This window comes from Anomalospiza imberbis, chromosome 2, assembly GCF_031753505.1.
Source record: "Anomalospiza imberbis isolate Cuckoo-Finch-1a 21T00152 chromosome 2, ASM3175350v1, whole genome shotgun sequence".
Taxonomy (NCBI): domain Eukaryota; kingdom Metazoa; phylum Chordata; class Aves; order Passeriformes; family Viduidae; genus Anomalospiza; species Anomalospiza imberbis.
Window position 1 is genome coordinate 73,075,842 of NC_089682.1, and position 13,195 is coordinate 73,089,036.

The window sequence follows — 13,195 nt, forward strand, 5'->3', positions numbered from 1 at the left end:
TAGCTCCTCTTAAATTTGGTATCCAGGTGACTATTTGTGGAAGGCAGTTATGATATGGAGTATCTCATGAAATTCCTGAGTGAGGTCAACATTTCCATCTGTTGTTATTATCTAGTGTCGCTGTCTCGGTAGTCATAGCAAGTGTTTAAAGTCACTTAAAATCAGGTGTTCTCCAGCTAGTATTATGCAAATGTTACACTCATTCGGCCAAGGTCCTGCTCCAAGAAGACACAGATACTTTTGGTGTTCAGCCCCTTCCATGAAGCTATGCTCCCATGGAGAAAAAGCTGAACATACATTGCAGATACAAAACCTAAATGAGAATTGTGGTTATTTCATTGGGTTGTGCTGACATTTCCGAGCCCTTTGAGACTGGAACAGATGTTTTGTGAACAAAAAATAAAAAGACGGTCTCTGCTCCCGGGGAGTTAGCAGTCTAAAGTAGTAGTTTGAAGAGCTCACTAATGGGATTGGTGGATATGCAGTATTTAAGGGCATCAGAGCCTTGTTCTAAAAAAAAAAAAATTGCAACTCCACCCACAAGATACAAGCTAGATGAGTCATCCCAAAATAAAACTCATTGTCTAGTGATACACAGAGTGTAGATTACCTGATAAAAATGGTCTTGGTCCCCTAAAATACAATGTTCGCTGAATAAATTGGAGCTGCTTTATCCCCAATGGCAGAAAAGAAAGGGTTTCTGCTGAGCCCAGTTCATTCTCCTTCATGTCCCTCTCTGAAGGGAATGAACCAGGGCTTACAAGATGACCTGCAGAGGTGCCATCCACTTTGATTTATTCTCTGATTACTTGAATCTCAGTGAAAGATACAAACCACTGAACACGTTATTTACCAGATGTGACAATGTCTTACCAATGGCTCCCTTTTCACAACAACAGTGGTTTGATTGAGCCCATGGTAACTCTAAGATTGCAAAAAGGTATTTATTTCAGGCTTCATGCAAAGGAAGTGGGACAAAAGAGTTTAGGTTTGGTTTTAGCAGAACTGTCACAGGATATATATGTGTATATAGAATGCATAAATGCACTCAAAGATGTAAAAATTCCTATTGCATGGCAATAAGAAGGAACACAAGAGATGTCTTAAAATCTGGCTTAGTGACACATCTCTGAATTAATTTGTTAATTGAAAGGCATCTATGATTGAAGATGTTTCTGTAGGGATCCCTTGGAATTGGTTGTCATATCCAGCCCTACTCAGGATTTTCATTATTGTCTTACAATGTAGTTTACTTCTCTCCTGGTAAAATTTTTAGGTCACCTAAAGCTCAGTATGGTGGTAAATAATGTACCCAGATCATTTTGACGCAGAGTGATCTGACTAACATCGCTGCACGGTCACAATCAAACAAAATATATCATAACGCAGCAAAATGCAAAATAGCCCTGGAAACAAAGGAAGTGTGTTATACTGGAGGGTTGAGATATTCTTGAGAAGCAATGACTCAGAACAGGATTTTGAGGTCACTGGAGGTAATTGTCTCAACATGAATTCTCAGTGCAAGGCTTTTGCACCTTCACCTCTGTGAGCCTTAGAAGTATGGAAGCCCAAAAACTCTTTGGAGAAGAGGAAGTGGTCTCTTTTCTGTGCCCAGTATTGCTGACATAGTGCTGTGTCCAGTGTTGGTGTCCACACATAACAGATATGAAATTACTGGAAAGAGATCAAAGGATGGCATACACCGAAAAAGTCCAGTGGATGGGAAACAAACCTTAAACTGGAAATTTTGTTCTTCCTTAGCTGTTCAGAGAAAATATTTGGAATGGATTATTGTTCTGTGTGGAGGTACTTGCACATGGAAAAGACGTCAAAGCATGCAGAGCAGAAGGAACTATTGGTAACTTTATGGACATAGGCCAAACAAGACCAGTTATGGGATACTGGAGTTGGACAAATCCAACCCTGAAATAAGACACAGTTGCCTAGTAGTAATTAAGCATTTCAGAGGCTTATTGGAGGAAGCATTTGACTCAGTATAATCAGCTGTCTTTGGTATATGAGATATTTTTCTAAAACACAGACTTTAATCCAGTTCTGGGAGGGAAAAAATAAACAACCTGTGGGTATAAGAGGTCAGACAAGCTGATCATAGTAGCCTTAAAACATATGAATTGCAGTAATCCTCCTATGCAAGACTTTAAACTTCTCACAGAGATAATTCAGCAACACATTTATTCTCTGCTCTGAAGTGCCATGGTCATGTTACAGTTATATTTAAGTGAGGGAGTTGTCACTTTATAAAACCAAGAGCTGTATAAAGGCACCTATAACTAAGAACTTATTATGCAGCCTACCTGTGCTCTGGGAGCTACCGGAGTTAGGAATCCACATGCAGGTCATGGGTCTCTGTGGCTTTGCTGCTGCTAAACTTGGGATGTGGAGGGCATTGACCCCATGTTCATCTCCCTCTGTTACCTGTCTGAAAAATTTGCAGTGATTTCTAATGAAAGTTCACCTTTACGCTTTATGGATTTCAAAGGTGTTTTGTATTACAACTTCATATTGTTTTTGTTGAATTGGACAGTTAATGCCAGAGTCAAGGGTCAGGAGCTTCTTGGAAATGTCACTTTATCCTCACTCTTCTGATGGATCCAGTGAGAGATATCAGGGCATGAGAAGTCATAGCTGGGGACACTGTCATTATATCTCCTGACAAGTCACTGTAGGGCACCACTTGGATGATTTTTGGACCATACCTTAAAAAAAAACCAAGAAAACAGTATGCACATGGAGACATCACTACTTATGATCTGGTTTGTAGATTAACTCTTGCTGTTCTGCATGACTCAGACAAAAATAGCCATTACATTTTCCTAAGCTAAAGAAATACTTTGTCTACTCAGCTGAGGGAGTTGAGTAGCTAAACACAATTTCAGCCCTTGAGTGCCTTCATGAATTTAGGATGTCAGTGACAAACCTTTATGGTGTAGTTTTCCTCAATTTATTCCATATAGGTCCAAAACACATTAGTTGAAAGGCTTATCTGCAGATGAGTCCTCATCATTCTCACCTGTTCAAAACATTGTCCTCTGCATCTATTCTTCAAATATTTATCTACAGTTTCCTGTGAAGACAACATTTTCTTGAAGCTGTCTTGCGCCTTCATGCCCCAAAACACATTTCTGATGCCTAGAAAAAAGACAGGTTAATGAAGAGGTATGGTACAGCTGGTTTGCCATCCTTTCAGCCAAGTGTCTGTAGCCTTAGAAAACATTATTAATGTGTGTGAGAAAAAGACATTTTATCTTGCTTGAAACTGTAGTCAATATAGTAACAAGGCTGGTTTGTTGTTTGTTTTTCTCTTTTTTTTTTTTTTAGTGGGTAGCTGTGACTAAGCCTGTTGCATCTAAGCTGATCTGTATTCTGTGAACAATCTCTCAAACTCCATCTGATATTTGACCTTCCAGAGTCCTACTGATCTAATCATCTGCAGCAAGCAATTTTTTTAATGGGCAAAGAAATTCTAATTAGTTCTTTTTCATTATCACTAGTCATCAAGAGAAAAGGCCAGTGGGTAGGTTTAGTGTCCAAGATGCACATTTTTTGTGGTGATTTTGTAAGGAGTTCTAAAGATGTAGAGATGTTAGGACAGACAGAGGTAAGGGTGACAGATGGGATTTTCCAAAGCACTTTTGCTGGCCTAATAGTGCTCCCATTATCATTAATGGCAAGTGCAGAGCACTTGTGGAAATGACCCAGTGTGTGTATGTGTGTGTACATGTACACAGAGCAGGTGCTCATTGTCCTTGACCTACTTGGACACAGGAAGCTCTGGGAACCCCTACCAGGCTTGTTCAGCTTTATGTGTGTGAGTAACCACATGAAATGATGATGTCAGTGATGTTTTTTTACTGTTTCTTTGGGATTAAAAAATCTATTATCCTGAAAACTAAAGATTTCATCCCACTTCAGGAGGGCTCTACCTCTCAGGACAGTGATGCTCTCCAGGCACGTTCATTTCTTGTCTCTCTCTCTGCTGGAGTCGTTAGTAGGATGCTTGCTGTAAAGGTGGTGTCTGTGATATATGGAGCTCCCAGCAGCTACACAGAGACCAACCCCTCATTTCACATAGGTCTGTGAACAGCCATCACATGGTAGTAATTTTCATTCACTGTCAAACTGTCTTGCTTGAACTGATGAGTTGGAAGTGAAGGGCTCCATATCCCATTACCTCAGAACAAAAACATTCAGTTCCCTTATCTGATTTAAAGATCTGTCTCTACTACATGCTAACAACTTTTATTGCTAAGTGTGATGCTTCATCAAAACCTCTTTTGAGCTTTTTTTTGAATTTCTTTTTTTTGTCACCGCTTTTTACTGTGATGTTTGCAACGAGTAGTGGCATCTCAAAATGAATGGGGCATGTTGCTGTGGTGGTGGATGGGGAAGTGGTACTGTCTGCATTTGATGGCTTGACAGATATGCAGACCCTCATTTTACTGGAGTATGCTCAACAAGCCTTTTCATGAGTGTCCACTGCTATTATTGTTGTTACTATTAATTTAATGGTGCTGAAAGTGCAAGATTTATGTCCTGAGAGTTCGAGGTCATCTGTTACTCTGTGTCAGTATTGAATCAATGAGACCAAGGTCAAAACAGATCAAACCTTCCTGGCGAAATCTCCCTCACTTTCTACTCTTGTTTTACTAGGTTATATGTATAGCTCTCTCTCTCTATCATGGTAGATACCATGGCTTTATTCACTGTTCAGTTCTGCTGAAAGCAAACCAGGTAGCTTTGGTGTGATGCAGTGTGTCTATGATTTGCACAAAGAAAGGAGCAGGGTACAGAAGTTGTGTATTTTGGCAAAAAAACAGCACATGACAATCTTTGAGGGCTCTGGAGTTAGTCATCCAAGTGACTGAGTTGTGAATTGGCACATCCTAGGATTAATATAAAATATGATTTTTTTGGGGGCCCAATCTAATATATGAGTTTTCATATATTACATACTACTGCATATTTATGTTATGTATTAATGTGTATTTTAGGTTCCTTATTGTGACTTTAAGTGAACATGCATTACTCAATGTAGATGAAAATCTGCATTTCTCTATTGTGTGCATTGGAAGGAGGTCTTGCACCCTGAAGTCTGCAACACTCCATGTTTCCATTGCTCTAAAATTTTCCTTACTCTTCTGTAGATGGCCTGGTGGATTGCATGGACCCAGACTGCTGCTTGCAGCCACTGTGCCACATTAATGCGCTGTGCCTGGGCTCCCCGGACCCCCTGGATATCATCCAGGAGACACAAGCCCCTGTCTCCCAGCAGAGCTTGCATTCCTTCTATGATCGAATCAAGTTCCTGATTGGCAAGGACAGCACTCACGTCATCCCAGGGGACAATCCTTTTGAAGGCGGGTAAGTGAATTTTGGAGTTGATTCAGTAAGTGGTAAAGCATAAGCCACTTGGCCATTTTAAGACATGGAAGGGCAGCAAGATGCAGAATAATGAAAAATTGTTTAAGTTAAGTAGATACCTGAAGAATTTTCTGGATGATGTAGTTCTGCTGACTATCTCTTCACCTACAATTTTCTGCCAGCCAGTAAGGCAAGATGCTTCCCTCCCAACACATACGAGCAATTGTATGTTTCCTCACTTTCCTTATTTCAAGGAGTGAAAGGCATCCATCCAGCTCTTCTAGATGAAGTGACTGACATTGTGCACAAGTATCACCCAAAGAGCAGTGACAGATCTTCCTTTGACAGAGACAAAAGCGAAGGAAACTAAAATGCTATTTGCAATCTATTGTGTGAATATTAGAGACTTCAAAAAAACTGAGGAAAATCAAACCATCTAAAGAGGGCTGTTAGAGTGATTTGCAGTATAAGCAATCAGGTTGAATATAGATTGGTTTTAAAATCAAGAAATTCTTTATCGCTGCAATCATCATCAAGAAACAGGAACTGGGAAACAAAACATAGCAGTTCACTTCTGTGACTGCGTCTCAGCAATTTGGTTTAAGTATATTCCTGTCTGTCAAGGCTGGTCATCCCTGAAAATCATTTCTTGTAGCAGGGTAACTGGGGTGTCAAATTCCTAGATCATTCAGTGTCTGCCCTGAATGTTGCCTTTCAGAAGTAGTGACCCTGATCCTGGAGGTGGCTCTCAACACGTAGGTTTGAACTCTGTTGAGCTTCACCCAGTCATTAACTGCTTACTTTCAGCTTTCCCACACACAGCAGTTAATAGGTTGGCACTGAAAATACACAACCCTCATGTTTGTGTGGGTATTTATTTCAGCACTTACATCTCAACTGGCCTGTCAGGCCCCTCTAGCTCTGACCTATTGCTTTTTGTGGAGGGACACTGCCAGCATCTCTTAGGTACCAGCTCCCATATGTTGCCTTTTTTGGTAGTCTCCAGGCTGACATCATCATCACAGCAGTGTCAGGAAATTGCCCTGATGTTATATTTTCCCTGATACTTCTTGCTTCCAAGGTCTTCAGGGTCCAAGAAAGCTGACAACAGTGACTTAGACTACAACCAAACACTTTTATGTTGCAAATTGTTGTCCTTCATTGGCATTCTGAAGATCACAGGTACTGGATACTGAACAGTCTGGACTAGTTGTTGTGATTTGTTGCTGTAAAATCAGGCTTCAGAATATGAAATAGATTATGCTCACCATTTCATTTTTCTGATGTATTTAGGGTAGCAATTCCTCCGCTTTTCCACAGAGGACTCTGTTATCAGGTCCATATTTATCCTTTCTGACAGGCAAGAGAGTTTTGGTACACACACATCTGTGTTTAGTGAACTTTTCATGCAACTAATGAACTATAGGAGTCTTCATATTTGTGCAATAAAAAAATAAAATTGCAGCTTCTCTTGAAGGGCTGCTTGCATTCAACAGTATACAGAGCTGGGGGAAAATAGTGGGAATTTCTAATTATATGATTAATTTGTTTCTCAGAGTGCCAGCAGAGGACCAACAGAAAGAATGTGTCATTTAGCATCACATAAATTCCTACAAGAGTTACATGTGTTTCATAGGTCTGATGATAGATCTCTATGTAGGAACCTCAACAGAAGGTATATTTTCCCCTGAGATGGCACCTGGTCCAGGCTCATGAGAGTGTTGGGTTGTTGAAATTGCCACTGCTCTGCTGGGATTTTAAAAGACATCACATGTTCCTGTTAGTTCTTAAAGATCCTAAAGATCTTGGTAAACTCAACCATTGCAAAGGTTTTATGCTTATTTAGCTTCTCTCTGTAGTTTCAATTGCTTGTTTCACTTCCCAGAAAGCTGGACCTTTGAACAGCTCCTCTGGTCACCCTGGAAATGACAGTGCTTCAGCAGGAGTCAGTGACTGGAATGTGGGGAAGCATGGTCTGGGACCATCTGGGATCCAGTTAGTCTGGACAGGCAGGACTGCCTGTATTTGCATGTGTGGATGTGCCCTTTATTCAGTAGCATTGTCACTGAAACTCCACCAGTTGCTTTTACAATAGACAGGTGATAATATCCCTGTTATCCATGGAGCTGCTCCATGTCTATAAAAATCACAGCAGCCACTGGGGGCAAGATGAGCTGTTTTCATCACTCCTTCCAGCTGCTGGCTTAAAAGTTTGTCTGACAAGAGGGAGTTATTCTTACAGAGGGCTCCAGCATCCTGCTTTAGGACAACCCTCTCCCATTGCTGCTGGGATGATTCATGAAGTGGTCTCCTTGGTGAAGATCAGGACCGTAGACTGCTGTTCATAGAACTTCCTGTATCTTTCTGTCCCAGCGCCATTATCTTCATGGGGTAGGGTTGGAGATGGATCTGTGTCATTTGCTGTGAGCAGTCCCCATGAGCAGGCAACACAGAGGTGGCATGGATCTCTGTGTCCTGTGTGTCTGGTATCCTGCACGGGCACCAGTGGCACAGGCGCACTCACCATTCAGGTCAGGAGCTGAGTGCTCTTCCGGGCTTCACTAGGTCATGGTTGACTAATTATCACCCTGAGGGAACCTGGGCACATTTGCATCCCTGTCTGGCCTGTGCAGAAGTGGCAGCAGTGCAGTGTATTTCCTGAGCTTCAAAACCACAGCTTAGCCACTCTTCAGAGAGAACAGCAGTGCAGATCACCTAATGGATACAAATAAATTAATGTCTCGTGACAGCTAGCCTTTGAGTGAATTTATTATTGAATTACACTCTGGCTTTTTAAGAACAAGCTGAGCTGACAAGCTCTCTACCAGTGCAGAAGAAAAAGAAAGACAATGATAAATTACCCTGATGGATAAAGGCAAGACCTTGTCTCTTTCCAAATACCAGCAATTATATATTATTCATGTTTGGGAAGGAAATATAATCATTACTCATATTGAAATGAGTGTTTATGATGATAAAGCAAGTAGCTAAATTAAATTTTGAATGCACAGAATGTCTTTTCACATAATTTTGATGAACAGATAACAAGTACTCCTCTACTACGTGGTCATTCTTGTATTGATTTTGAAACCACTTACTCTTACTGTTAGCTTTGTTGTTTTTAAGCCATTCTTAGTTGTCCATCACCATAACGAGTAGCACAAGATGCAGTGGTGTCAATAAGTTGACTATAAAGTAGGGCACCTGATATATTTGTTCTCTTTTGAGGGACAGGTTCATAAAATGGCAAGAACAGGCTGGTCCACAGTCTTTTATGCTAAGTGTTGGCATGGTTAAAGTGCCTCAGAAAACCATGTGTAGAATTGGCACTTTTGTAAAGAAAATTTCAAATAATTCAATTTTTAAGTAAGTGTGTTTTATACCCCTCCTTTTTTGAGACAGATCATGTACATCTACTTGCTGCCAATAGTATCAACCTGTTGCGATTACTTGGGCAGCTAGAAATAGCCATCTGAGTTATATGAAACATCAGAAAGCAGCATTTGTTATTAGCTGCAAGAATAGCGATTGCCCTCAGGTCCGTAGTCTGCGTACAAAGTTGGTTTTGATTATTTAAAATTCTGATCAGAATTAACTTTGTACAGTTTTTCCCATTACAGAGTGACAAGGTATCTGTAAACATGTCACTCAACCTTCCTGTGTCCCCTCTGTGTGCCAGGCAGTGCAGTGTACTTTACTGATCCGGGTGGAGAGGGTTGCACAGCACAGTTAGAAACTCAGAGACACAGGTATGCTATAAATGCCTGTGTGCACTGTTTTACTGTGAATAAATAAATAAATAAATGGGGTTTATTGTCAGAGTTAAATTGCATTGGTCCCAAGTCCCATCAAAACCAAAACTGTGAATATTGATCATGGCCAAAGAAGAGCTAGGAAAATAGGGGGGGATCGGAATATTTTTTCAGAGTGTTTTGGTAGTCCTTCTGGTCAGTCCTAAGTGATTTTGAAGAACATTGCTATGTTTTCTTAGTATCCTCGAGGGAGCCTGCCCAGAGAAGCTGTGGCTGCCCTGTCCCTGGAAGTATTCATGGTCAGGTTGGATGGGGCTCTGAGCAGTCTGATACAGTGGTAGGTGTCCCTTCCCATGGGAGAGCATTGGAGCTGGATGGTCTTTAATGTCACCAACCATTATCTGATTCTGTGCATATGTTCAAAGCATCTTCTCTTTTCACACATTTCGTCCCATTCATGGAAGGCTGTGGGTTCACCGTAGCAGATCTTTCTGAGGTTTCTTCCCAAGGAAACCAAGGTGCTCTGTCTTTTCTGTCTTTTTCCATCAAAAAAAAGTGTAACTTAGATACAGTGACCTAAGAAACACTTCTTTAGTTGAAGACAAAGTTAGAGGTCAGAGAACCAAAACTTACCAGGTGTAGCTTTAATCCTGATGATTCTCTTGAGCTGGTTAGTTCAGCCCATGGCTCCGATCCAATTCCAGGCAGGTGCAGTTCCCTTCAGCAGCAGGAAATTCTCTGGATCAGATGCACCCACTGAATGCAGACACCCAGAAGCGATACAGGAGCTTAGGGAAGCACAGCAGCTCCGTGGGTTAGGACAGCTTGGAATACTACATCTGTTTAAAACTGTGTCATAGAGATAACACAGCATCCAGTGTTCTGAGGGTGTGCACTTGTGGCACAGCATGGTACCTGCTTTGATGGAAGCAAGGTCATATTTTTCCATATTTTAGTCCAGGCTAACACAGCAAGTCTTCAAACCCTCTTCTTCACAGCATTACTGTCTTCCAAAGGCATCATTCTTCTTTTGATGCTTTCTACTTACATGAACTTCTTATTAGGTACAAGTCATAGCTTCTTAAAAATTTACTGGTTTTTATTTTGGTAATTAATCCCATCAAGAGGGATTAAGAGCAAAGCATACTTTTAAAATTTACCTTTCCTGTGTACAGGGCTGATTTTCTTTTCCAATGTTTGCCCTCTGATTTTGAGTTTAGCTTAACATTATTCCCATATAGTAAACTAATGCAATATATGCAGCTACTTACATCAACTTTGTGGAATTTGTACCTGCAAGACTTCATGAAAGCAAAACTCCTGTCCATATTTATGTTCATTTCCATGGCATAGATAGTGTAACCATGATGTAATTATATTCCTCTTTTGTAACTGTTAGTAAAAGGAATTTGGTTGGACTCAATGATCTTCGAGGTCTTGTCCAACATAAATGATTCTGTAATTCTGTAAGTCCTGTGTACAGTCATTAGAGAAACTGGGCTGCAGCTATTTAAAAATATTTTTAAAACATTAGATATTTATGACCAAGCACAAAGGAAGGAGTAGGATCTTCCTAGTGTGATTTGGGCATGCTTCCAAGACCCAGTGAGGCAAGTGATAGAAACACTGCACCATCCTGCACCTGGAATTCAAAAGTCTCGGGTGATACCTGTGTCCCAAAGAGCTCTTGGATTGTGTAGAAAACAGCTCATTAGGAGTTTTTTTTCAAACTTGCTAGTTTTGAAGGCTTGAGATTTAAGTACCTCCCAGATTACAGAGGTACTGATGTGCACTTTTGGATTTAGGAGTCTAAACTATGGTGTAGGTGTTGATGCATTCTCTTGGATTTGCACATGGATATTTGATTAAATATTTATTCAGTACTTAAGTTACTGTCCTCTGAAAAAAGCTGCCATATCAGGAAGAGTCTATCCTTTGAGTGTGACATTTATTTGCTAGATTGGTTAAAACCTCCTGTATAAAAAAGCAGTTTTATAACTCCAAACATAAAATATTTTATATTTTATTGGACATTTTTTTCTAAATTCATTTTGATCATTGCAAATCTATCAGACAGCTTATATGTAGTTAAAGAAATTCCCCTATGATCACCAAAAGAGAGATCATTTTGTAATTAACCTGGAAATAATGTATTTTTCCTCCTCTTCTGCTCATTTTTGTTTTCATGGTGCCTCAGATTCAGAGAAAGGCAGTGCTTTTATTCCTGTTCTGCAGAGCTGAATATGTGGCCAGAGCTTACAAAATAAATACCAGATGTAAAATACTGTAATAATACAGAGCTACTAAGTTCTGCAGACATTTTTAGTGAAGACTTGACATGAATACACTATTCATCTCTGAAAGTTATTGCAGCATAAAGTCTTTATCTCTCATAGAAATAATGGCTATAAAATGACTTCTGAAAAATCATGAAATAAGCATAATTCAGTATTAGGTGGAAAAATGATCTTGCACTTTATGTACTACTGGACACTTGATTTGGATTGTACAAACCTAAAAAAATATGAGTGTGATTGTGTTTTTTTGATACCTTATGCAAAGCAAGAGAGTGTTTCTTTGGTTTTATTGGAGAAAAGGAGAGAGTCATCAACTCCTAAAGCATTAGCCAACCACGTTGTGAGTAAAAGGATTCTTCACTGAAACTGCAATAAAGCACAGCCCATCTTTATTATGTGTTGCATTTCCTATAAAACTCTGTTCTAAAATACTTTCATTTGAACAGTTGGAGGCAGTTTTACAGTTCCACAGATGTCATCAGCATCTTTTCCTCTGCTGAGTAGCCTTCCCATATCCCTTACCCTCCCACCTTACCATTATAGCTCAACTGAGAAATCTTGAGGTGTAAAAATAGTGAGTCAATGAGGCATAGAAACACAAGATGCTCTGGATGGCAGGAATGGCATCTCTTTCCAGGAGTCACCAGATTGCTTGGCAGATCAGAGAGGAAGATTGTGCTGTCATGGAGACAAAAGAATACTCATCGAGAAGGTGAATAATGTTCAATTCCTGGGAGTAGTATTCAAAGCAATATGGGCCTGAGCCTTTCAAGAATGGAGCCAACAGGGAATTCTTGTGAGAGCAATGATCATGGAGTTTCTAGAAGTGGTAGGTGGTCCTCAAAGGATATTACATTTTGTTACCAAGTTGTCATGCAATAAATGTACCTCCTTTTCCTTTTGGAGGAGCTACAACCAGCAGTCACTAATACTGCTGAAAAGATGATACCCAGGGAGTTGTTAAAGAACCATCAGTTCATAAGTCTTCACAGAGCAGAATGGAGTCAGGTGCATGCAGTGGGAAGCCTAAGAAACTGAACAACAATTGATCACAAAACCAAGTCCTTGCATGTATACTAAAAATAAAAGACTCACTGGTTTTATAATGTCAAGTTAGACGAGATTTAAAGAGGCAGTAAGAATAAAATCTGTATCTAGAGATGTTATTATAAATATTGATTAGTAAGCACTTTTTTATGACTTCAAATACCAACTTCATTAGTCACATTTATAAAAGTATCTGAGCATTATGTGGCTTTTTTCCCCTGTCCTTCTTCCAACAATTTCAGTAAGGAGTTTTCACTGGAGCTTTTCATTAACTTGGCTTTGCTGTGTCTTTCATGGAATATCTAAATACTGTAGAAGGCTTCTTGCAAAAGGTTGACAGCTAAGGATCATCCCCCCATAATCATCAGCATCTCCTGATCCTTCAGAGATGAGACCTTTTTAGTACCTTCACTGAGATGGTTAAATGAGCAGGGCAGGTACAGTTTCTTGCTGCACACTACTTAGAATTGACTTTCTTTTACTGATTCTGTTCAGAGTTCTTAAAAACTTTGCTCTTTGTCACCCATTCTCCTGCTTCAGGGTCCCTGTTCCATCAGCTGCTCACAAAGCAGAATGGCAGGCTCTGTTCCAAGCCCTGTCAGTGCCACTTAGCAGGTCCCCATCTGGGATATGGTCAAATGTTAGTGCATTAGTCCCTTTGTCACATTGACACCAGCATTCTGGTGCTTCCCTTAGTGCAAACTCCTCAGATGAGCC

General features: G+C 40.2%; 1 protein-coding gene across 3 annotated transcripts in view; it reads left to right on the forward strand.

Moving 5' to 3' along the window:
• The window catches only part of TENM4 (teneurin transmembrane protein 4), a 590,079-nt gene that overhangs the window by 494,300 nt on the left and 82,584 nt on the right, over window positions 1-13,195 (forward strand). For all 3 annotated transcript variants that reach the window (XM_068181704.1, XM_068181706.1, XM_068181707.1), the window contains one exon: window positions 5,166-5,382. In XM_068181704.1, the coding sequence (XP_068037805.1) occupies window positions 5,166-5,382 (217 nt within the window). The remainder of the gene's footprint in view (window positions 1-5,165; window positions 5,383-13,195) is intronic.